Below are 27,514 nucleotides of genomic sequence, written 5' to 3' on the forward strand. Positions count from 1 at the left end.
TAGTTGTTTATTAATTTAAAGATGAAATCTTAAGTAATTCTAAAGCTTATTATAAACTATAACAGTTGCAGCTTAAGTCAAAAAGTGACCATTACATACCAAGAATTTGTACTGTAACAATCAGGAGGGGCACCCCCTCAAGCATTTTAATCAAATTATATTAAGCAGCAAAGACAATGTGTCCTTGTGTTTTGCCTTTCTAAACAGCACTTAAGGGAAAAAAAACTGTACTAGTGGAAGCAGTATTACTGTACTAGGAAGACAAGTATCCATCCATTCATTCAATATTAGTCTGAATTCCAGCTCTGTCACTAAATAAAAGTGAAAAATCTGACTAGAGCCTGGATACTCTTACATTTGTTGACTTTTTTTTTTTTTTTTTGATTAAGTGACATTTTAAGTAGACAACTAGTCCCCTCACCCGGGCTTCTCCTCATTTGCACCAATGCACTACGTTTGTGTCATTTCAAAGAAACAGAACTGCCACTGAGCTATAGAAACCTGTCAAATGTTAACGAGAACCTCTCCTCCAATCTTCTGCTCTCAAATGGCAAACTACCCGTCAGACTCAGCAGTACAGAACTGTCTAGAAGAAGAGTCTGATCGATGAAGGAGAAGACACCACCAGGACACCTGATAGTACCACTTACTCTCACGGATAACAGCTGCTCTGGGCAACTTGGAGGAGGTGGGAATACACAGCATGATCAGAGGGCACGCAAGCTGCCTCAGTTCTCCTCTCTAATCATCAAGATACTCAGTTAACTTAGTGACCCAAAAGTGGGTACATATCAAAAAGTCTAAAATACAGAAGATACATTGTCTCCCCCAAAAGAACGTCATCACAGAATAAAATATATGGCTCTTTCAATAAATAAAAATCCTTACCAAACAAATTCTTAGCAGGAACCTGCTTGTTACACAGGAGCTATTTTAAATACCATTCAAACTAATTAGAGGTCATAAATTCAAATGACTTTCTGGGTTTGAATGGTAATACAAATGCATGAAGTAGGACAGGCATTATAATACAGAGTAGTGAGCACTGTGGTGAAATCAGAAACATTAAGTAAAACATCAACATCATTAGTATTCAGGACAATGGAAAGAAAATGAGACAAAATTTCATACCCAAAAGATTCACAAAAAATAAAATGCCAGACAGAGGATGGAGAAACTTAGAAACCACTGGCAAGAGTATAAATTAGTATAATCATACTGGAAAATGATTTGACTAGTTTATAATGCTGGAAATGTGCATCCTCAGCAGTTCCACTCATAGCTGTAACTCCAATGATCCTAAACCTTGTCTGCCCATTAGAATCCCCAGAAATGCTTTTCTAAAAACCCCAATGCACACACTACAAACTAGACAAATTAAATGACAAACTGAGGGTGAGATTCATGTGTCAGTGTTTTTTAAACCTTTCCAAATGATTCCAATATGTAGTCAAATCTGAGAACCATTCACAACTATACCTCAGAGAAATTCTTGCATGTTTACTAAACTGGAAAATGTTCCCAGAGGCATTATTTGCATTATTAAAAAATGGAAACAACACAAATGTCCATTCTTTCCATGCACTCAGATCTGCAATGTCAAGATGATGGAATAAAACCGTGGAATAATGACAAAGTAATTCAATACCTCAGTGAAAATGAATGACCCATAAGCTCTGTAGAGAGAGTGGATGAAGTTTAGGAACATTATAGAATGGTGTGGAAAAAAAATCGCAGAAGAGTATACCCACAATCACTCCATTTTTATAAAGTTCAAAAATGATCAAAACCAAAAAATATATAACTAAGGGATACATATATACATATAATAAAACCATTCTTTAAAAGGAAATGAGAAACACAAAATTAAGGTTAGTGGTTTCCTGAGAGGAAGGAGGATGAAAGAGGGTGGGTGGTAGATTCATAGACAGTTATTACTATGCTTCAAAACTCATCATTTCTTTGGGTGCATAAAATACTTCATGACAGTGAATGTAAAGACTTTTGGAGAAAATAACCACAGACAAAACGTAAAGAATAAGTAATAAACTGTTAAAAACCATCAGGTATATAGTTGGCCAGTTAATTCGAAAAAGTTGATTAATAGGAAGTAACAGACAAAGAGACAAATCAAATTAATGGAGAACTCACAAATGGATAACACAGTTGTATAGAAACTTGAGAGTGTGGGTATTACAGGGAAGTCATTAGAGAGAATAATGGACTTGAATATCCATGTAGAAAATAATATAAGATTTTTATTTTACATCATGCAAAAAATAAATTACAGGAAGAATAAAGATCTCAATCTGAAAAGCAAATCTTTAAAATTTTATTCAAAAATATAAAACAACAAATTAACCTCAGCATAGAAAAGAATTTTTAAAATGCAGAGAGAGCACAAGCAAAACCGAAAAAGACTGATATATTTGGTTATATTAAAATTAAAACTTTTGGGAGGAGGGTTCAGGATGGGGAGCACATGTATACCTGTGATGGATTCATTTTGATATTTGGCAAAACTAATACAATTATGTAAAGTTTAAAAATTAAAATAAAATTAAAAAAAAAAATAAAACCACTGCAGAAAAAAATAAATAAATAAAAAATAAATAAAATTAAAACTTTCATATGTGCTAAGACATCATAAGCATTGTTAAAAACATAACTATAAGCTCTAAGATATATTGTGCACATACCTGACAAATGTTTTAGTCTATAGAACGTATCAAGAAACTTTACAAAAAGTTGATTTAAAAAATAATTTCAAAAATGTTATACACACACACACACACACACACACACACCTACCTTACTTATTTTAACTTAAAAGAGGTAAGTATTCATGCACTAACCAGCCATTTTTGTAGAAATCAATTGATCTACAGATTGGAATTTACTTTCAGCTTTTCCATGAAATTATTTTTCAGTATATCTCAAAATATATTTTCAGTATATTATTTTAGTTCTGAAACATTTATGTTTTGTGTATTCTATTCACAAATTTTTAAATTGTCTTTTCCATTTCTGGTATTAACGGTTTCATTAGTTGTTTGCTCCTATGGGTTTGCAAGTTATACACTCAAATTTTTTTAGGGGTGACTCAAATTTTTAATAGGTATAGCTGGTCTAATTAATCAACATGTCATATCTGTCCTCACTCTTATACGACGAAAGAACATCAGAACACTACCTGCCATCTTAACATGTTGTTATCTGACAGTGTGCCCCCTCCCAGGGAAAGAAAAGGGTATCCCAGGGACTCTCACGAGCTCACAAATTGTTGTAGGTTGACTCAATGTCAGCCTAGATGCTAACCTACTTTTTAATATAGATCCCAACACTCGTTTAAGAAAACTATCCTATTCCTTCTGGATTTAGTTTCCTTTTTTATTCTTTAGTAATTTTTTCAAGTAGGATCTATGAGTGGTGAACTCTCACTTTTTGCTTAAAAATGTCTGTAATTCATTACTACTCATGAATGACAGCTGAACTGACTCAAGGCATCTAGACTGGCTGTGACTTAAAATAGTTTGTTCCAAAAGGGATATACATATATATATCATACCTCATCCATGCTAAGAGGCCATCAACTGCACCATGAAGAAAAGGATGCATTCCAATTTCAGAGATGTTGGCATATGAAAACTTAAGGTTTTACAATCAATTAAATACAGTGGAAACATATTTTACAATATGCATGGAAAAAGAATGAGTTTTGGAACCAGGTAGAACTGAATTCAAATTCTGGCCTTGTCTCTTACTACTTGCATAATTTTATGCAAGTTAACTGATCTCTGTGGGATTCAGTTTATCACGTGGAAAACAGAAAAAATATCACTTATGCTAGGAGTTGCCAAGTTTTTTCTGTAAAAGGCCAGATGGTAAATTTCACAAGCTTTGTGGGTCATAAGGTCCCTGCTGAAATTACCCAACTCTGCCAATTGCAGCAGGAAAGCAGACACAGTTAACATACATTCCTGTGCCTGAAATACAGTCAATATTAAGAAATGTACATTTTCTCTCCTACAATCTTTTTCTCTACATTTCTGTAAAAGATATAAACAGACATGTAACAATTTCCGTGGGGGAAGTGAAGTGAAAAATCCCATTAAGCTGTGACAGGAATGAAAATTAGGTACAGCTCCCTAGACTTCTAATTTCTTCATCTGTAAACCCCATTAGCTGAGGGTTAAGTTACCCATTTACTAGAATACTAAGGATCTATACTTTCTGAAACCTAGAGCATATCAATCTCCAGGCCTCAATTTCCTAAGCCTCAGTACAATTCAACTGGCAATTCCTCTTCCATGTACAAAGTGCCAATTCTTTACAAAGGCCGTCAAAAGCACTTTTTGAATGAAACATGGTCATAAAAATATATCTTTGCTTACATTTATGCAAAACTATAACACCTGTTGAGATTATGCAGCACAAAAATATGTATCCTACTGGTTTACACTATAATTCAAATCAGTATCAGGTAAAAATAAGAAAGTACTACTTTCACAATATGGACCCTTCTGATGCCTTAAGGAATATAAGCAAAAAACAAAAAATACATCAATATTTCTTGAGATAACAGAAAAAACTAAATCCTAAAAGCTACCCAATCAATCAGCTGTTTTTCAATTAGTTACAAAAATCCTTGTTAATCCCATGTTAGTAGCAGTACTTTCTGAAAAAATATCCAAGTATTCTATTGTGTCTGACCATTTAAACAATGTACATTACATAAACTGTCGACATTAAAAATACAGTTGTTTTCATTTCCATAAAATCCAGTATACTGCAAAAGATGGAGAGAACAGAGTTTGACATTTGAAACATACTTCACTGCATTTAAATCCAGGGTGGCATACAAGTAATACAAGCATTTCATGCGTTCTGTTGTTTCCAAATTGTGGGGGACCATGTATTGAGCAAAGATCCGTTCAACAAGCAATCTATGAAAAAACATAAAGTACTCTATTAATTTCTATAAATATATGTATTACATATGTATATAAATTTCTAAAACATATAAAAATACATATAAGAGAGCTTCTTCTTTCTGAGTGGAGATGAGATTTGCAAATCAAAAGATTTCTTTAACAAGAAGAGCCTCCCCCACCCCACAAAAAAAATGGTAGCTGGATATACAAGAAAGCTCCTATACCTAGCAAAGATAGCTACTTCTGCATGACCCTGGGCAAGTTATGTACTAGGGGATCAATTTCATTAGCTAAATAATAAAGGGTTAAAAAACTACACTAGAACTTTCCAAGTGACAAATTCTAATCTAAGTTAAAACTAACAAGGAAATATTTGTCTTCTGAGTTTCCATAGTGATCATCATGAAAAACGACCTAGATGAACAAAAAGAATAGGGGAAAGGAGAGCTACCAAATCAAAATGCAAATCTCTGTGCATTGTCACATGCTCAAAAAGCTTAAAAATGTCAATTTTTTAAAAATAGTAACTGTGAAATTTCTTAGATAGTATCAACCTAAGAGTTTCTACTTCCTATACCTCTTAAAATTCTAAGATGTTCTACTGGTTCTTAATTTTCTTATTTTGATCCTTATGGGTAAGATCATTTGGACCCCACTAAAAATTCATCAAGTCAATGCAGACTGCAAGCAGGATTTACAAGTCTACTAACTATAGAATGGATAAGTTCCATACAATATCTAATCTTATATACTGGAATAAAAAAACACAAAGACTATATTCAGATAATGTGTTTTTATATATAAATTTATAAGTTATATTTTAGCCTTAAGTAGGAACTGTTTTTATTTAAAATGCCTAAATATAAAAGGTGTATATTTGACTTTTATTTGAAAAACAATGTGAATCCTTATAATACAATTACCTATGAAACAAAATTTAAATTATAATTGCATACATTTCTACTTTCAAATATTACTCCATTAAAATACAGTATATGAAAATGACCATAAAAGATGTATCCATCCCTAAAGTTATATGTACATCACTACTTCATTTATGGCTTTGGCAGGAAAGCAACTAGTCACTCAAAATTTTTAACTTGCAGTAAAAACTAAAGATGGAGTTTAAAGTTATAAAAAAAAAAAAAATAGTTCACCTAAAACAACAGCTCAACAAGTTATATAAAACCAAAAAGCACCAAACATTTTACTTATGGTCTTTTTAACTTACCTATCATCAATACTATTTTGATAATATATATGGAGCAATTTGTCTTTGATCCATGAAATCTGTTTTGCAGCATCTTTCCCAGCTGCTGATTGTAAAGCATATTTCTTATAAATCTGGGCAAGTCCCATCATGGCTTCTTTGCGTACTCGCCACTTAAAATAAAAACATTTTTTTTAATAATTCAAAAATGCCTCCTTATATTAATTCCTTCAAGTTTAGTTACCCCCTTTTTTATTTACTTTACACAATATATTTTAATCATACCTCACTTACTAGATGTTAATTTGCAATAACTATGAAAAAATACAACTACTATTTTAATATTTACTGCATCAAGCATAGACATCTATTAATATATAAATAATTTTAATGCTTTGATATCTCCTGGAGAAGGAAATGGCAACCCACTCCAGTATTCTTGCCTGGAAAAATCCCACGGACAGAAGAGCCTCTTGAGCTGCAATCCATGGGGTCGCAAAGAGTCGGACACGACTGAGCAATTTCACTTTTGATATCTTAGACCCTTACCAACCTCTAAAAACAAATTTTAATCACAATCTACTTAATGTCATTTAGAATTAGTGAGGGAAAACATGTTACACCAACTTTTAAAAGGCAAAGACAGTTAAGCGCTATTCCTTATAGAATTTTTCCAAATTATGGTCTATATTAAACATACTTGTAAAGGTACATAGAATAGTGGCTTTATCAGATGCTGAATGTAAAGACACATTAGTGGTTCATTTACCTGGGAAAGACATTCAGGTGTCAGAATAACATATTCAAACTATTTTTTTAAATGAGTACGTATCTGCTACATATCTAACATTAATTATCTCGGTATGAGATTAACCTTAAATTTTACAGCACTGTAATCAGTAGGATGTTAGTAATATTTAGAACTTCACGAATCTGCAAAGACTATTCATTTATCCTTTGCAGTCATAGCAACATTTTTCTTTTGGTTTCTCTTTTAATTACAGTAAAGAGTAGTCCTTATTTCGTCCATCCATTGCAAAAACACTGAAATAAAAGACTTCAAAAGCTTTACTCAAAATTCAATACATTTGTAAAAACTGTATATCCAATTTCCTATTTTACCTCTAGTTCCTGAAACTGGTGTTTTAGGGAGAATTTAAAGATACAGAGCAAATTGTAATACTGCCAATAATGTAAATACATTTAACAACATTTTGGTATTCAATATATACAGAATGACCCCAACAGTCCTACAATGAACACAACACGATGATCAAACACATGTGAAGCATGATCCCAACAACACACGAACTCTGACCATGAAAAAGATTACTCGGAAGGCTGTCACCCTAGCATGATGCAAACCTCTTTTTCTTCCTTTACAACTTTTGGCCTTTTCATTGTTTAGTACCCTACTGATATATTCAATAAAGACAAGTCTAAACTTATAAGTTGCTCTGAATACCTACAGATTTCACAAGAAAACCATGCAACTCCTGTCCATCTATTCTCCACCCACAACCAGCATGATCAAAGAGAGAATTAAATGATGAAGAGAGCACAATCAACCCTGTAAGCAACTGTCAAAATGTTGTAAAGTATTTGCCTGGTTAAAGTTATTCATAGCTACCAACAAGCCTCCTGCTTTCTTTGCCAATTAACCCCTAAATACATCAAAGATTTTCATCTTTCACCAAAATTACTCTTAAGTCTAAGTCTATAAAATCCATGCCATGAAGGAAAGGCAATGGGGAGGAGGGGAGAATGAATATTCACTGAAATACTAAGCACCGAATACATTCGAGGCAACAAGGAATACAAACACATCAAGACACAGTCAGTCCCCTGTTCGAAAGCCACTAACTAATGAGTGGAGCTATTTGGTGCTCAAGGAAGAAGGTCTGGGGTCATGGAAAGTAGGCGAGAAGCATGCTGCTCTGCTCGGGTTAGCTTTGCCATGTTGAAAACATCTTTTATTTTCTATTCCATAGAAATTATAATACAATCAGCTAGAGGACTATGAATTGATACCCGTATGAAAGGAAAAAGAGAAGTTGTGTCAGAGTTCTTTACAAAGTCACTTATTAAGATTAGTGTACAGGTTAAATATCTGACTAATCTACCACTTAGACCTGTCCCATTTGAGGATGAACAAATAATATGAACAAAATTTAATGTAACAAAATGTAAAACCTTCTTATAAACATTATTTTAGATATTAAAATGCTGCCCCCCAAAAAAGAGCTAATTTCATTTAAATCTCAATATTTGCAAGTGAAACTCTATTAAAACTTCGAGTATTCAAAATACAAACCTACTAGTAATTATTATTCCTACTTACCCGTTTGTCTAATGTTCTCTCTCTCACAAAATTAAGTAAGTGATCATTGACCAGAAGAATATCTTTTTTAGCAGCTGTAACTATAGACACAATAACATCATGCCTAATAGCTTCTTCAGGGTCATGTGACCTCACTTTAAGATACTCTGAAAGATAAAATTTTATTTTATTAAAATGGAACTTTGATAATTAAAATGTCTTAAAAGATTGCATAAGACCTTTGAAAGTAAACCACAACCACAACAAAACCTAAGTAGAAAGTTTAATGTTTCAAAAAATATTAGTAGCAGGAGAGACAGAAAGGAAGAAAGAGAAGGAAGAAGGAAGGAAGGTTAGTCCTTCAGTCAAAATACAGTAGTTTACATGCAACTGAGTAGTAAATCCCCTCCCCATCTATGGGGCAGGGTGGATGACTTAGGAGTTCCTAGGCTCATTAATTCAACAAGCCACATAAATGAATCAAGAAGTATATCAATATTTCACTTTTTTTTTAATGGTTAAAATATTCAAGTCAAGTGGTTCTGTTGGGAAAAGACTAGAGAATATAAGTTTCTATCTCCCTTAACTAAGCAAACCCTTAGTGAGGTTATTGAAAGATTAAGTTAATTTAATGGCAGCAAAAAAACAGGATTACAGGCAAGAGCATAAGACAATTCCACTTAACTCAACTAAAAGAAAGACCAAAGGGATGACAGAAGAAATGAAACATTAAGCAATTATGAGAGACTGGAGGAGAATATTAAAGCAAAAAACATGGGAGTTCAGATCTGGCACTGAGAAAACTGAAAAAAAAAAAATGAACAATCTTCAGTAATGATATATTATTAGGCTTAAGGAAGAGGTACCATAAATGAATATATTCCCTGGTGGCTCAGATGGTAAAGAGTCTGCCTGCAATGCAGGACACCCAGGTTTGATGCCTGGGTCGGGAAGATCCCCTGGAGAAGGAAATGGCAATCCATTCCAGTATTCTTCCCTGGGAAATCCCATGGATGGAGGAGCCTGGCAGGCTATAGTCCATGGGGTTGCAAAGAATCGGACAAGACTGAGCACCTTCATTTTCACTTTCACCACAAGTGAACATAAATTATTATTCAGCTTTTTAATTAGAAGACTAGTAAGATATAATTTTGTTGTTCGGATCTGGAGTAACATATATAGCCATGTCTATAAACAACACACAGTGCTTATGATTGTAAATGGATTTACTACTCAATAAATGAACAGTTAACAAATACAATGTAAAAGCTCATAAAACCAATGCCCAGGTCCTAAGCTCCTCCACCTTGAGCATTCTCTACCAAATGGAATTATTTCAAACAGTGAGAAAGACAGTATGTGTGATAGGCAATGAAAAGTGGATACAATAATACAATACAATAATACAGTACAATAATACAGAACAGAAGAAATTGCAGAACAAGACACCAAAGGCCAGTCTTCATCCAAAGGTGATGCTGTATATATGGTGGAACTGGAAGGGAGTCCTTTATTATAAGCTCCTTCCAGAAAACCAAATAATTAATCCCAACAAGTACTGGTCCCAATTAGACCAACTGAAAGCAGCACTCAACAAAAAGCATCTGGAATCAGTCAACAGAAAACACAGTCTTCCATCAGGATAATGCAAGACTGCATGCTTCCTTGATGACCAGGCCAAAACTGTTACAGATTGGCTGGGAAGTTCTGATTCCTTGCATTATTCACCAGACATTGTACCTTTGGTTTTCCATTTATTTCAGTCTTTACAAAAAAAAATTTTCAATTCTGTGGATGACTGTAAAAGGCACCTGAAACAGTTGTTTGCTCAAAAAGATAAAGTTTTGAAAAGATGAAATTATGAAGTTGCCTGAAAAATGGTAGAAGGTTGGGAAACGAAACAGTGAATATGAAGTTAAATAAAGTTCACAGTGAATATAAAGTTTAATAAAGTTTTTGGTAAATGCAAAGTGTGTGTTTTATTTTTAAGTTAAAAACCTGAAGGCCAACCCAATAATAATAACCAATAATATGAAAGTTGGGGAAGAGACTGCTCAGAGTTCAAGTATTCAAGGGTCCTTGATTGCTCAGAAAGAAGCTAGTATTCTGATTAACTTTAGACTTAATTAGTCAACTATGCGGTGAAAGCATGAAGGAGAATGTAACTTTCAGGCCCATGGGGATAAAAACAGAAAAAAGAGAAGAAAATACACTGAGCAGATGAGAGGAAAAATAGAAATAAGAGAAGCAAAGAATAGGTGTGTAAAATAGAAAACACAAAATAAGATCATAGGAATAAGTTCAACTATGTCAAATTCAATATATATTTTCAATAAAATTTTTAAATCACTTTAAGAATACTACATATAATTTATAGATATGTACACATGCAACATAGAAAAACATGAACAGGTTGTAGACCAAATTTAATAGAGAAGTTACTTAAAGTAGGAAAAAAGAATCCCTTGTGAAAAGTGTTTCAACTGTATCTACAATGTATTTTCTTTTTCTCTTTTAATCTCCTAAACTAATACAGCAAAATACTAACATTTCTGAGGAAGACAGTGGCTGCTATATTCATCTATATTTTCTGAACTATTTCATGATTTCATATCTGGCAACAGTTAGATACATAATGAGAAGGCAATGGCAAGCCACTCCAGTACTCTTGCCTAGAAAATCCCATGGATGGAGGAGCCTGGTAGGCTGCAGTCCATGGGGTCGCTAGGAGTCAGACGTGACTGAGCGACTTCACTTTCACTTTTACACAATGGAGAAGGCAATGGCAACCCACTCCAGTGTTCTTGCCTGGAGAATCCCAGGGACGGCAGAGCCTGGTGGGCTGCCGTCTATGGGGTTGCAGAGAGTCTGACACGACTGAAGCGACTTAGCAGCAGATACATAATATTCCCATTACTATAAAAAGTGAAATACCTTATGAATTTACAGATTTCAGGAAAGTTATCTCCATTAAGCATGGTTAGTTTATAAATTAATGACTCTCACATAAGTTTTCAAAATATTAAAGACCACTGAAGTCTTATAATGTATTCAAAGTCAAGACCTATTCAAATCTGAATGTCTGAAATACTTTCAGAATTGTTCTTAAATTAAGAAACCAACACTGGAGTTGAGCTGTAGGAGTTGCTTGTATATTCTTGAGATTAGTTGTTTGTCAGTTGCTTCATTTGCTATTATTTTCTCCCATTCTGAAGGCTGTCTTTTCACCTTGCTATTAGTTTCCTTTGATGTGCAGAAGCTTTTAAGGTTAATTAGGTCCCATTTGTTTATTTTTGTTTTTATTTCCAATATTCTGGGAGGTGGGTCATAGAGGATCCTGCTGTGATGTATGTCGGAAAGTGTTTTGCCTATGTTCTCCTCTAGGAGTTTTATAGTTTCTGGTCTTACGTTTAGATCTTTAATCCATTTTGAGTTTATTTTTGTGTATGGTGTTAGAAAGTGGTCCAGTTTCATTCTTTTACAAGTGGTTGACCAGATTTCCCAGCACCACTTGTTAAAGAGATTGTCTTTAATCCATTGTATATTCTTGCCTCCTTTGTCGAAGATAAGGTGTCCATATGTGCGTGGATTTATCTCTGGGCTTTCTATTTTATTCCATTGATCAATATTTCTGTCTTTGTGCCAGTACCATACTGTCTTGATGACTGTGGCTTTGTAGTAGAGCCTGAAGTCAGGTAGGTTGATTCCTCCAGTTCCATTCTTCTTTCTCAAGATCGCTTTGGCTATTCGAGGTTTTTTGTATTTCCATACAAATTGTGAAATTATTTGTTCTAGCTCTGTGAAGAATACTGTTGGTAGCTTGATAGGGATTGCGTTGAATCTATAAATTGCTTTGGGTAGTATACTCATTTTCACTATATTGATTCTTCCAATCCATGAACATGGTATATTTCTCCATCTATTAGTGTCCTCTTTGATTTCTTTCACCAGTGTTTTATAGTTTTCTATATATAGGTCTTTAGTTTCTTTAGGTAGATATATTCCTAAGTATTTTATTCTTTCCGTTGCAATGGTGAATGGAATTGTTTCCTTAATTTCTCTTTCTGTTTTCTCATTATTAGTGTATAGGAATGCAAGGGATTTCTGTGTGTTGATTTTATATCCTGCAACTTTACTGTAGTCATTGATTATTTCTAGTAATTTTCTGGTGGACTCTTTAGGGTTTTCTATGTAGAGGATCATGTCATCTGCAAATAGTGAGAGTTTTACTTCTTCTTTTCCAATTTGGATTCCTTTGATTTCTTTTTCTGCTCTGATTGCTGTGGCCAAAACTTCCAAAACTATGTTGAATAGTAATGGTGAAAGTGGGCACCCTTGTCTTGTTCCTGACTTTAGAGGAAATGCTTTCAATTTTTCACCATTGAGGATAATGTTTGCTGTGGGTTTGTCATATATAGCTTTTATTATGTTGAGGTATGTTCCTTCTATTCCTGCTTTCTGGAGAGTTTTTATCATAAATGGATGTTGAATTTTGTCAAAGGCTTTCTCTGCATCTATTGAGATAATCATATGGTTTTTATTTTTCAATTTGTTAATGTGGTGTATTACATTGACTGATTTGCGGATATTGAAGAATCCTTGCATCCCTGGGATAAAGCCCACTTGATCATGGTGTATGATCTTTTTAATGTGTTGTTGGATTCTGATTGCTAGAATTTTGTTAAGGATTTTTGCATCTATGTTCATCAGTGATATTGGCCTGTAGTTTTCTTTTTTTGTGGGATCTTTGTCAGGTTTTGGTATTAGGGTGATGGTGGCCTCATAGAATGAGTTTGGAAGTTTACCTTCCTCTGCAATTTTCTGGAAGAGTTTGAGCAGGATAGGTGTTAGCTCTTCTCTAAATTTTTGGTAGAATTCAGCTGTGAAGCCGTCTGGACCTGGGCTTTTGTTTGCTGGAAGATTTTTGATTACAGTTTCAATTTCCATGCTTGTGATGGGTCTGTTAAGATTTTCTATTTCTTCCTGGTCCAGTTTTGGAAAGTTGTACTTTTCTAAGAATTTGTCCATTTCTTCCACGTTGTCCATTTTATTGGCATATAATTGTTGATAGTAGTCTCTTATGATCCTTTGTATTTCTGTGTTGTCTGTTGTGATCTCTCCATTTTCGTTTCTAATTTTGTTGATTTGATTTTTCTCCCTTTGTTTCTTGATGAGTCTGGCTAATGGTTTGTCAATTTTATTTATCCTTTCAAAGAACCAGCTTTTGGTTTTGTTGATTTTTGCTATGGTCTCTTTTGTTTCTTTTGCATTTATTTCTGCTCTAATTTTTAAGATTTCTTTCCTTCTACTAACCCTGGGGTTCTTCATTTCTTCCTTTTCTAGTTGCTTTAGGTGTAGAGTTAGGTTATTTATTTGACTTTTTTCTTGTTTCTTGAGGTGTGCCTGTATTGCTATGAACTTTCCCCTTAGGACTGCTTTTACCGTGTCCCACAGGTTTTGGGTTGTTGTGTTTTCATTTTCATTCGTTTCTATGCAAATTTTGATTTCTTTTTTGATTTCTTCTGTGATTTGTTGGTTATTCAGCAGCGTGTTGTTCAGCCTCCATATGTTGGAATTTTTAATAGTTTTTCTCCTGTAATTGAGATCTAATCTTACTGCATTGTGGTCAGAAAAAATGCTTGGAATGATTTCTATCTTTTTGAATTTACCAAGGCTAGCTTTATGGCCCAGGATGTGATCTATCCTGGAGAAGGTTCCATGTGCGCTTGAGAAAAAGGTGAAAAATGGGCCAAAGAACTAAATAGACATTTCTCCAAAAAAGACATACAGATGGCTAACAAACACATGAAAAGATGCTCAACATCACTCATTATCAGAGAAATGCAAATCAAAACCACTATGAGGTACCATTTCACACCAGTCAGAATGGCTGCAATCCAAAAGTCTACAAATAATAAATGCTGGAGAGGGTGTGGAGAAAAGGGAACCCTCTTACACTGTTGGTGGGAATGCAAACTAGTACAGCCACTATGGAGAACAGTGTGGAGATTCCTTAAAAAACTGGAAATAGAACTGCCTTATGATCCAGCAACCCCACTGCTGGGCATACACACTGAGGAAACCAGAAGGGAAAGAGACACGTGTACCCCAATGTTCATCGCAGCACTGTTTATAATAGCCAAGACATGGAAGCAACCTAGATGTCCATCAGCAGATGAATGGATAAGAAAGCTGTGGTACATATACACAATGGAGTATTACTCAGCCATTAAAAAGAATACATTTGAATCAGTTCTAATGAGGTGGATGAAACTGGAGCCTATTATACAGAGTGAAGTAAGCCAGAAGGAAAAACATAAATACAGTATTCTAACGCATATATATGGAATTTAGAAAGATGGTAACAATAACCCTGTGTACGAGACAGCAAAAGAGACACTGATGTATAGAACAGTCTTATGGACTCTGTGGGAGAGGGAGAGGGTGGGAAGATGTGGGAGAATGACATTGTAACATGTAAAATATCATGTAAGGAACGAGTTGCCAGTCCAGGTTCGATCCACGATACTGGATGCTTGGGGCTGGTGCACTGGGACGACCCAGAGGGATGGTATGGGGAGGGAGGAGGGAGGAGGGTTCAGGATGGGGAACACATGTATACCTGTGGTGGATTCATTTTGATATTTGTCAAAACTAATACAATTATGTAAAGTTTAAAAATAAAATAAAATAAAAAAAAAACAAACAAACAAAAAAAAACACCACAAAAAAACAAAAAACAAAAAACAAAAAACAACAAAAAAGAAACCAACACTGCCTCTGATAACACTACTTTTTATGTGTGTGATTGTAGCCTATGTACTAGGAGGCAAAATTCCAGCTTCAGAGAGTAACTACCATGATGGTGAATTTGAAGACTTCACCCACTAAAATCACAAAAAAGGTACAAAACAGAAGGTTTTTGTCCTATACATAAAGCCTATCTTTTTTTTTTCTCCAAAGAGCACCAAGGAATATTTGCCATTATGGGTATAAACTACCTGTTAAGTCCTTTGCTAAATCAGGATGGTTCATGAGACAATGGCTAGCAAATTTCACACATTCCAGGCGGATTGGTACATGGATATCATTAAACCTGAAAAAATACAAAAGCACAGAGTAATCTTTAGTATAAGAGAAACAGATGTGTTCAATCTGCACTTGATTTATATTTATTTCTCTAATTAAAAGAAAAAATACTTTATACAGCATAATTCAAAGCATAAAAGAATATCTTAACAAAGATTTGTAAACTATGTATGTACAAATGCTATGGAACCTTTATATTAAACTAGGTCAATCTCCTGTGAGAACTATGTACTTTTGGCAGCATGTTTAAACAATACACATTTGGCTCAAAAATAAGAACTGGAATGACAAAATTTTTCCTATAAATATTATACTTTCAAATATATATGCTTATGCAAGTGTTAAGTATATACATAGTTCATGGATACATTATTAAATCCCATATTGAAATGAGAACTCTTCCTCAAATTATTCTTTCTTAAATAGAGAACATTCACAAATGTTTCACAGATCCTGTACTAAACCCTGTATTATTTTATGACTTTAAAATTGTGCCAATAATTACTTCTATTATAGTTAACCATCATAATTATTTACACTAACATTAACTAACATTACACTAACATCAACTAAATTAATGACTCTCACGTTTTCAAAATATTAAAGATTTAATTAATTATTAAAATTTTAAATATTAAAATTAATTCAAAAATTAAAATATTAAAAATATTAAAAATTTAAAATATTAACATCAAATGTTTACATAAAAATGTAGGTATCTCAGTATGCATCTCTGGAAAGTTAAAACTTTTTGGCTGATGTGTTAACTATCTTTAACTTTTATATTTCCCCTCTCTTTTTCTTTTCCCTTATAACCTGGTGAACCAACTGTTTTGTGTTTATGTATGTAGTGGCTTTTCACAGTTTAGACTGTACTAATCTTATCATTCTGATGTCAACTACCAGGTTCCCCTCTCTCCTAAATCCTGCAAATTAGTAATCAGGTCTACAGATTTGATCATATTCAGGTTCATTTTTTTTAAAGCAAAACTACTGGATACAGTATCATGTTCCTCCATCAGGAAACATATAGTCTAGTTATCTCTAAACCACCAATGTTCAAAGCCTATAATATACCTAAATTCATTATGAAGTACAAAACAGAGATTAAAAAAAAATACATTGAGTAAGAAGAACAAGATTTTCCATTCAACATTTTTGGATGTCTTAATTCTCAGAGATCAAAAAGTTTCCCAATCTTATACCACCTAATACCGTAAGAGATAAAATTTAGCAACAAAAAGATAAATAGCAGTCTACTGAATGAGTAACAAATTACTCATAAAAGCTTAATATTATGGGAAACAAAATGCTTCATGAAGTATACTCAAAAAAAGTTACATAAAATCTAGTCTTTATTCTCATATGGTTTCCTGAGTAATTTGAATCTAAATACTCAATCTATGTACTCTACCTTCTCAACTAAACATGTACCATTTAACCATTAAAAGACATCTTTAAATAAATACTCTAGCTCCTTAAAATGGGTAATATATGATTGTTTATGCCATTAATAATACAAGGAAAAACTACAATATAATAAAAAGGTAACAAATTTAAATTAAAATTCTACAATGGTCTGGTGAATCCAAGTCCTGATTTAAAGATATATTAAATGTCTTTACGTAAAATTATATTTTTTGTTTTTAACACATCAAATAAAATACATTTTGACTTTATTAGTAGTTGCATAATTTAAACATAAAATATTGTGCCCTCTTGCTTATTAAGGTGAAAAAATCCAGAAATCAAACTCAAAATGACAATGGTCTAAGATTTATCAGTTTAACACGCCTTGTTAAATATTATTATTGAGCTACATAAGAAATAAGAAATCAAAAAAAAATTTAGCGCTTAAATGTATAAAGGCTTATCTCTTCATTTAACAAATTAGAAAAAACAAGTCCAGAAGAGATTAAATGTATTATAATCACTGATGGCTCTGGTAGTGAAATAGAAAGAAAAATGGCAGTAACAATGCAAATATTTCAATACAAAGAAAATAGAATAAGATTCAATCTTATTTACTTGTTTATTTATGACTTAACTGCATTATTTGTTATAAGCATAATAAAAAAAGAGGGGGTGGGGGGTGGAATCCTCCTCTATCCTCAAGGTCAAAGTAGGTTTCAGCCAGGACACTGAGAAGTGGTTTTAATATATTCAAGATCAGGGACATCTTTAGAAAAGTAATAAATTCCTCACACAAAAAAATACACAAACACATTCAAATTTTGCAACCAATTTCAGAAGGTTTGTAGATCATTAAAAGCATACAAGAAAGCCCAGATTATCAATTCTTCATTATCATAAGAAATGTAGAAAGGAGGTTAGTAGGGGAAACATACACAATCATTTATTTACCCATTCTATGGATACTCTTATCCTTACAAATCTCCAAATAATCTAACTAAATATAATTTTTTTTTGTGGAGGGGCTATATCTCACAATGATGTATTTGCAGTTGGAATGAATCACCGCTATGTAATAATACACTTCCATTTCATGATTATAATACTTTGTAAGATGGCTATTTAAATATATCATCTTTTTTTTAATTTAAATATATCATCTTTTAAAAATTACTAAAAAAAAAAATTTTTCTGAAGACAAAGAAGGGGAATTTGTAAACATGGCCAATCACTATCAGCATCAAAAATTTCAAAATACAAAATCCTTCATTTACAAAAAAATCCTAAATGTGGATGTTGTTTTAAATTAATAAGTAGACATAAACACATATTACTTTAAAATAGGACACCAAAATCATATACCTGCCCAAGTAACACTGCCAAAGTGGTTTGTTTTGAGAAGCCAATTCTGAATCCTTTGCCCCAAACATTTTTGCCAGTAGTTTAACAACTTGAAGACGTTCCTCATTATCATTGCTCTAAAACAAAACACAACCACAGCTTTACAACCATGAGGTAGATATACTCAGAATAATTTTTCCCATTATTTCCCTTAAAAAACCTTGAAAACTTTCTATGAATTTCAGTTGAAAAATTATACACAAAAAAATGTTCAATATATTTTTCACAGAATTAAATGTTATCTTCAATGCTCTAATCATCTCAAATTACATTAAAGGAGTACTCCTCTACATGAAAATTCACCCCCAAGTTTGATTAACACTTAATGGCTTGGCCTACAATTGAGGCTTGTTTCCATTCAAAATCAAAAACTAATTCACATCAAACCAACTTGGGACCCTTGAAAAACTATCTGTGGTTTTTAAGAATAGACACTGACAGAGGCCAAGCCTACAGTAAAGAGAGAATTATGCATGACTGTTTAAGCCCTTTGTAGAAATAAATAAGCACTAAATCTCCCAAAAGGAGAGTCAGTTCATCTACATACAGCAGATTCCTAATGGTGTTTAACAATGTGATGAAGCCTCACAGATAAGAAAACTAAAGTCTCTGTTATACATACAACACAGTACTCTGCAGATAAGAAATCAAACTTCATTATTGATTTTGGTGCCTCTAATACATGACAACATTTAAATGAATGAGCCAGCCACAATACTAGACTTAAACACAAAATGTGAGACTGTTACAAAGCATTAATAATCAAGTTACTTAGATGGCACTGTATAGATTTCTTTTAAAATTTTAAACCAATGCCAAAGCCAAGCATTTAAAGACTATGATATGACCTGACTCCTCTTTATTATTTCTTTCGCTATTCCTCCAAAAAAGTACATTTCAAACCTGACTGAACATTAGAATGACCTGTAAGCTTTTAAAAATAAAAACAGCTAACCAAAAACTCATCTCTGAACTCCACTGCCTGAAATTCTGATTTAGGTTAATGCCTGCACATCTGTCTGTTTCTTAAGGCTCCACAGGTAAAGATTCTAATGGGCAGACAAGGATGATTTAAACTGACTTTATGCAACCACGAAACTGTAATTCATGTTCTGCAAATTCAATCAGCACCTTCCTACCTCTCTGTGTTTCTGCATGCTGTTCCCTTTGCTTTAACTGTATGCTGTTTGTATCTTTTATGATACTTATAATATCCGGCCTCTTATTAGATATGGATTTTTCCTCTCCCTCCCATAATGGATGTTAAATCTACTGGAAGCAGCAATGCTAATTTCTTATTCTTATATTTCTTATAGTATTTAATATTTTTATTAGATGAAATCAAGCCAACAAATAATTAAAGGTATGACTGCCTTCAGCCTCATCAAAATTGTTAGTGATATGAAAAGAGGAGGCATAGGAAGGCTAGTGAATCAAATGGCTCAGTTGGCAAATACATCAAAAAGATACCCAGAATAAAATAATTATTTGCTGCATTTTGGGGGTAATTACACTATCAACACAGATTATTCTGTAGCTTTCAAAGAGACAAATTCAAAATTTTAGAAACAAGAAACAACACATAAATCATTTAACAACTTTTCTGGGTGGTACAGTGTGGTTCATCAAAAAGTATTAATTATAACCAGATTTATTTAATCTTTATGTAACAATCTGAGAGAGAAAAATATGCCCAAAACCTGCAAATGAAACTCAATTTGATGGCATAATTTAATGCCAAGGCAATAGATTCTAGAAAGTCATCTGAAAAGCAAAGGCTCTTTCGATACAGGCTAGGCAAGCAAAGATAACACTCATAAAGAAAAATATTTCACCCTATGTGGATAACAGACTCTAAACCATTTTTATGGCACAATCAAAGGGTCTGGGGAACCACTATAAACTATGCCTTAGAAACGAAAAAATTAGTCACAACCCAGAAAACATCAACTGGAAAACTTTCATCCTGCTAATCATTAATTATAAGCAGATTCAATCTGCTAGGCACCATGACAGCCACTAGCAATACACAAACAGGCAAGGCACAAACATGTAAATAAGTAACAGTAATACACCATCACACTTAGAACATTCAGTTAAAACCACTGAAGGATTAAAAAGCCACAAATAATGGTTTTTGATAATCTAGTTGATAAAACCATGTTTTTACAATAGTTACCTTCAATTTAAATTCAAGCTGGGGTAAAACTGAGAGCAGCAAATGACTATCAATATTATAGAGCTCCAAAATTAAGTCAAAGACATGCTCTGACAAATCGCTGATAGATGTTTTCCCAAGCATCAGAACCTGATTAAAAAACTTTTGAGAAAAAAAATTTATTAATAGAAGTACCATGGATAAAGTGAATTTCCTGAAATTTTATTATTTCATTAAATTCATTAATATTCTATACAAAGTCAAAACAGGCATATCAAAATGTTTTCTAACAGAAGGTGGGAAACCACTACAGGTCACCAAAAAAGATAAAACACAGAATTCATCTCATACATAGTAAAAGACAAGAAATTTCTATTGATTTATCAATTAGCATATCAATAAACATCCTACTTACCAAACACATTTTATTCCCCATTATGGTACTTACCATATTTTACTGTGTATCACAGTTATTTGCATACACGTCTTAGTTTCTCTACTAGATAAATTTCTTAAGGGCAAGGATCACATTTTGTTCATCACAGCAGTATGGGAGAGAACAGCATGGACGACAAAGCCTTACACCTTCATAGTAGGAGCCAATGCCACTTTTAAAATATGTAATTTTATATTTACAATGTAAAACAACATCTAATACTTTTTATCTTCTTTTATATTCTGATAAACAATGTGTATATACATATACACCCACACAAAGGTTTATAGCACTAATTAAATTCCAATTAAAAGCACACACAAACAAAAGAAAATCCAAATGTGAACATATTTCTTCTATAAGCAGCCAGCACTACCTTCTACACTCAAAACATTTATCACATTACTACTGAAAATGGTAAAAAAAAAAAACCCCATGGCGTAATGATCAAGTTCCTATCTATTTAAAGTCTTCCAAAGATGTAAAAAAATTAACCCACAGAATATCCTACATATTATCTCCTTGAAAAAGGCATTGAGTATTCTCTACATCATACAAACTGCTCTGATCTCTTCTTTCTGTGACAATTAACATACAACTTGGCTTAATTAGGTTTTCTATCTGGAAAGTACAGTCAAAGACTTCCATTTCAACATCTTCTCTGCTGGCCTGTAGTTCTTGGGTTGTTTTTAAATGAAGTTCTTTGGACTTATGAACCTGTACAAACTACCTAACCATGAGGGAAGAAAATAAAAAATTCTATTCTACTATTATTTATTGGTTTTAAAAATAAGTTGTTTGTCTGTGATGTTCATCAATTTTGTGTGAAAAGAATTTCAAGACATCAAAGATTAAATTCTCATTCAAATTGAAGATAAAATGGCTTTTTTTTTTCCATTCAAAAACTTTCTCCTGTTTAAAAATAAATACAGCTTTCCTTAACAAAAGATAATTCTTTTCAATCTGGCCACCTTGGTGCTCAAATCATCAGTCTGGGAAAAACTTCCATCAGTCTGGGAAAGCTCATTTGAAAATGGAAGTGGGGGAAAAAAAACATTGCCTCGTTTAACTTCTTGCAAATTTCATCAAAAACATTTATTTGACACTTACAATCTCCACGCATCTCCAAATCAGTCTTCGCTGTATAACAAGAGCCTAGTACAATGCCTGACAGTTTAAATTCAGTTTAAATGAATGAATGATGTGTAACAGGTACTATGATACAACTATAAGTAAAACAACTTCCTGAGGTGTATACTTCAGCAGAAGCAAATACATATTTGACTGAAGTATCTCCCTCTAAAAAACATGAGTCTTTCCATTACAAATGGTAACTAATTTTCACATAACGTTAAATAACAACTGCCTCCTGATGAAAGAAGTAAGGGGAATAAGTTAAACACTGGTAAGAAATTCTACCTTAAATTTAGATGATCAACTTTAGTTACAAAATAACTGACACTAAGTGAGATTAAGCAATTTAACCAAATTTTAACTGTATCAAGACAAACAACATATTTTTTCAATGCAACAAAATAATTTTGTGCCATCCCCTAAAACCTGCCATTAAAAAGATCTGGTAAAAAGTAATATTACCAAGAAGTGATCCATATAGGGAATTTTTTGAACTGTCACTATGTACTTTCTGTTTTTGATACTGTTGTACCTTTTTAATTACGTACATGTACTTTATAGTTTTGTGAGTTGTCAAATTACAAATTCTATTTTAAAAAATAACTCGTAACACCAACATGACTTCTTAAGTTCTATATATAAAAACATCACTATCTATAAAAAAAAAAACCTTCAATGTGTCTATATGCATGAGAGTGAAAAAAGACACAAGTAAAAAAGAGACAGAAGTGGGGTTATATTACCTTGATAGCCTACCTCTATTTTTGCTTGTTAGTTCTCTACTAGGAAGATAAATGAACAGTGGCTTTACATGTACAAGTCCAAAAAGACTGAGAATGATTTTTACACTGTACTAAAACCCCACAAGACAATTAAGCTCACCAGAAAGTATTTTACATGTAATTGTATAGGTCTGCAGTAGAAAACTTAAGTAGATTTAGAAGGGAGAACAGGAGAAGGGAAAAAAAGCAATTCTTAATGACATATTAGCCAACTATCGAATAAAGCAGGGGAACAAGAAAAAAAGGAAAACAGGGAGAGAGAAGAAAATAGTGACAGAGTACTTGGAATAAATATGGAACTGAAGGTGTGCTCAGACCATTCTACTCATCCTGTATCTCCTGCCCCCATCCCCAGCTTCTGATAAAGACAAAGTATAGAGTGGGCTGTCTATTATCTGTAGCAAGAACTAAGAGCAGGAAACATAAGGTGTAAGTGACAGGGAAATGTTTTTACCTTGATATATCTGGGATTATTAGAAGTGTTTTTATCTTTCTTTTAGCTTTTATCATAAATATTTTCAGACATACACAGATGTTGAGAGAACAGTATAATGAACCTAATCACCTCATTCTATTCCAAATATTTTTTTTATTACCCAATCAAATGTTTATTTTCCCAATCCTAGAAAACATACCAACATAGTATACAGTGTTATTTTCTTATTTTTGTACCAGAAAACGGCATCAGAAAAAGTGTTTCCCTAAAAAAACTGGCTTGGCAGTATCAGCTTAAATAAGTGACCACCAGGAGGAGCTCACCTAGTGTATCTAAAATCCATGGAGACAATCATTCACAGGCACTTGAAGCAAAGGAAAAGGGAAGGGGTACTTAATAAGAGTACTTAATAATGCTTAAATGTGGCTCTACAGATTTCAAGTGCCATTGTGTCATACAAAAAGAACTCAATCCACTCAATCTAAGCAATTTATTCCAGCCAATACACAACACTCACAAAACTTGCAGAAATCAGTATTTAAGAATTCCCTGGAAATCTTACTGGAGCTATTCAGACAGATTACATAATTCAAGTCTCCAGTTTCTCAAAGTTCACTCTTCAAAACAGTTTCTTTATAAATCAAATACATTTTTCCAAATCATCACGTGCTTACAACTATTTAAGCAGTAAGCCAGCAACGAAGACTGGAATTTACCAAGGTATTGTTCCATTTCCATGATACATTTTTATATACCAAATTAAATTTTGTATGCTTCAAGAAAAAAATCTCCTTCAATAAACTTCTAGAAAATTAAATACATAATTACAAAAGACTTTCCTTCTTAAATTTTTCCAAGAAGACATATTTACATACTTTACATTTTCAGATGTGGATAAAAGTGGAAGGCAGGGTGGAGACAGACCTGCTACACAATTCCAGAGGCCAACATCAAGACTGTGTTCTGGATCTGCTCCATTGGATGGAACCAATTCACATGGAATACAATGTGAATGGTGCCATCTAGAGTTGTGCAGCTCACCAGAACTGCGGGGGTAAAATAAAACCTCAACAAGCTTCTATCAGTGAACCTAACAGACAGAATACATTTCTCCTGAAAACAGAGAAGAAGGTCAATCTTCAGTAAGTAGACCTGAGATGATAATGAAAGGGCTTTTTCACTGCAATTCTTTCCCATTCTCAGAAAAGGTAGATTTATATGGAATCTATCCCAAGGAGAATAAGATAGGCAACTTTCACCACATTGCTGTCATTCATACTTGCCTTCAATTTTTATGTCTTGATATTAGTTCATATCTTCTTCTTGTACAAATCAATTTAATTTCCAAAAAGCTGTAAGCAACTTCTCTGAATAATGAAAAGTTCCATATGATTTATCTAATTACATTTAACTCAATTTCCAACAATAAAACAGTATAGTTTGCTAACCAAAATAAAAACTGTTTTAGTTACTACACAATTTGAAAGAAGAAAATGAACAAAAAGATAGAGGTAATCTAGAAAATATTAACCAATAACAATTTTAAATAAGAAGGGGAAAGAAAATACACTTAATGATTAAAACAATAAAAATCCTGAAGTATGTACTACTTGCCAAAATTCTGCTTCAAGCAGTCTTTAAAATTTTGGCTACTCTTTCTGATAACCAATTGGACAAAGAAGACTTACATTCGTAATATATGGTTCAATAGCTTGAGCTGTCCTCTTCAGTAAAGCCTTTGCCAAATCGTATGCTTGCTTGTTTAAATTCTGAGGGTGGAGGGGAAAAATACCTATATTATACACCACTAAATATGAAAAAAGAAATGTTACCTGTATTCAAAAAGCTACTCTTAAGTAAATAAATGAATGAGAAAACTCTAAAATTCAATTTGAATAAAAGGGAGACAGCAAAGACACTTTTCTCTGAAGACTAAGTAGTCTAGTAGATCTTAAGATCCCCATTTAGTATTTTAATACATAATATGGGCATGCTTAGTCGCTAAGCCATGTCTGACTCTTTTGCAACACCATGGACTGCAGCCCGCCAGGGTCCTCTGTCCATTGGATTTCCAAGGCAAGAATACTGGAGTGGGTTGCCATTTCCTTCTCCAGGGGATCTTCTTGACCCAGGGATTGAACCTGGGTCTCCTGCACTGCAGGATTCTTTACCGTCTGAACCACCAGGGAAGCCCATATAGCATACTATAGCTTATTTACTCATTCTCCTATCCATAGACATTAAATTGTTTTGTACATGGCTCCTTGCACATAAAAGAAATAATCTTCTATAAATACTACCTTTACCATTTTTCAAATGAGCTGTTTTGCCTTATTCGTGTGAAGTTTCTCTATAAATTCTATCCACTAAATATCTGTCAATTATATGCACAACATATCTTAGAGTTACATTTTTACAATGCTTATGGTGTCTTAGGACATAGAACTTTTAATTTTAATATAACCAGATATATCAATCTTTTCCTATTTGGCTTGTGCTCTCTCCACTACTTGGCTTGTGTTCTCTCTACATTTTTAAAATTCTTTCTACACTGATGTTAATTTGTTGTTTTATATTTTTTGATAAAACTTTAAACACTGGCTTTTCATATTTAGATCTGTATTCTGCCTGTACTTTATTTTTATGCATGGTGTGAAATAAGAATCTTGTATTATTTTCCACATGGACATTAAAGTCCATTATTCCCTCCAGAGACTTCCCTGTAATATCCATACTCAAGTTTCTATACAACTATGTATCTATTTGTAAAGTATCCATTACTTCCATATGTCCCTTGGTCTATTACTAGTACTGCCTGATTTTACAGTCAAAGAGACATATGGAAGCAATGTCTTAACATCAGGTTAAGGTAAGTCCCCGTTTTCTTACTCTTTTTCAAAAACCAATTTGTCCAACTAAACACACATGCTCACATACACACACATTCACAATATCTATTTTGACTGGATTATCTATTAGTATGCAGAGGAATGACATTATTATGATACTGAGTTTCCCATCACATAAATGTAACAAATCATGCAACATACTGAAGTGTTCTTTTATACTTTTACATCAACTGCAATAATTTTCAACACTAAGGTCATGTACAGTGTTATTAAATTTCTAAGTAGCTCAAGTTTTTGTTAAAAGCTACAAATAAAATTTTTTTCCAAATTACACTAACATTTTTATACATTGATCTTATACCTAGCAACTGCAGAATTTTCTTACTTGTTCTAGAAACTAATTCGTACATTTTTTTTTCTGTACAAGCAGTCAGAACAGAACATCTGCAAATAATTTCAGTTTTGTTTCTTCTTTCTAATCCTTTTTTATCTTTTGTTTGTATTGTTTTATTCCACCAACTTAAGGCCTCCAGTTAACGTAGATTAGAAACAGCATACTTGTTTCTTTCCTGAGTAGAAGTGACATTTTTATAATATCCCTAACTTCAAAGAGAATGCCTCACATTTCACCATTAAGTGCAGTACCGTATACAACCTTATAAGGTTAAAGAAATTACTTTCTATTTCAAATATGCTAATATTCTTTATCATAAGTTATACTGAATTTTAGCAAATAGTTTCCTTTATAGATCTACTGATATTTTTTTCTCTTTGCTCTGTTAATTTCCACAAATATCTTAGCCTACTATTAACCATCTCTGTATTCCTAAAATTAAGTCAATTTGCTCATTACCAATATTACTTTGTATCGTTCTAGATATTGTCCATTGCTATTTTATACTGGATTTACATGAGTATGCTGCTGCTGCTAAGTCACTTCAGTCGTGTCTGACTCTGTGTGACCCCATAGACGGCAGCCCACCAGACTCCTCTGTTCCTCGGATTCTCCAGGCGAGAATACTGGAGTGGGTTGCCATTTTAAATTAAATTATCCTCCTTTCTTGCACTTGGGTTTTGTCTAGTTTTCCCATGAAGATTATATTCTGCTTATAATGTGAATTGTAGAACATGCCTTCCTTTTTACAATCTGGAAAAACTTTCTAAATATCAGGATTACATGGCACTTAAATGATTAATAGAAATCTGCTAGTGATGAGTTTTAAGTTCTTTTAAGCTCGGTTTGCGGAGAAAGCAATGGCACCCCACTCCAGTACTCTCGCCTGGAAAATCCCATGGACAGAGGCGCCGGGTAGGCTCCAGTCCATGGGTCGCAAGAGTCGGGCACAACTGAG

General features: G+C 33.2%; 1 protein-coding gene across 3 annotated transcripts in view; it reads right to left on the minus strand.

Annotated features, from left to right (window-relative positions):
* Positions 1 to 27,514, minus strand: part of PDS5B (PDS5 cohesin associated factor B) — a 189,151-nt gene that overhangs the window by 80,439 nt on the left and 81,198 nt on the right. For all 3 annotated transcript variants that reach the window (XM_027557450.1, XM_027557448.1, XM_027557449.1), the window contains exons 7-13: positions 25,002 to 25,082; positions 20,547 to 20,687; positions 18,329 to 18,444; positions 15,466 to 15,560; positions 8,486 to 8,631; positions 6,166 to 6,317; positions 4,833 to 4,946 (exon numbers count right to left, since the gene is read on the minus strand). In XM_027557450.1, the coding sequence (XP_027413251.1) occupies positions 4,833 to 4,946; positions 6,166 to 6,317; positions 8,486 to 8,631; positions 15,466 to 15,560; positions 18,329 to 18,444; positions 20,547 to 20,687; positions 25,002 to 25,082 (845 nt within the window). The remainder of the gene's footprint in view (positions 1 to 4,832; positions 4,947 to 6,165; positions 6,318 to 8,485; positions 8,632 to 15,465; positions 15,561 to 18,328; positions 18,445 to 20,546; positions 20,688 to 25,001; positions 25,083 to 27,514) is intronic.

Source organism: Bos indicus x Bos taurus, chromosome 12 (genome assembly GCF_003369695.1).
Source record: "Bos indicus x Bos taurus breed Angus x Brahman F1 hybrid chromosome 12, Bos_hybrid_MaternalHap_v2.0, whole genome shotgun sequence".
Lineage (NCBI taxonomy): Eukaryota > Metazoa > Chordata > Mammalia > Artiodactyla > Bovidae > Bos > Bos indicus x Bos taurus.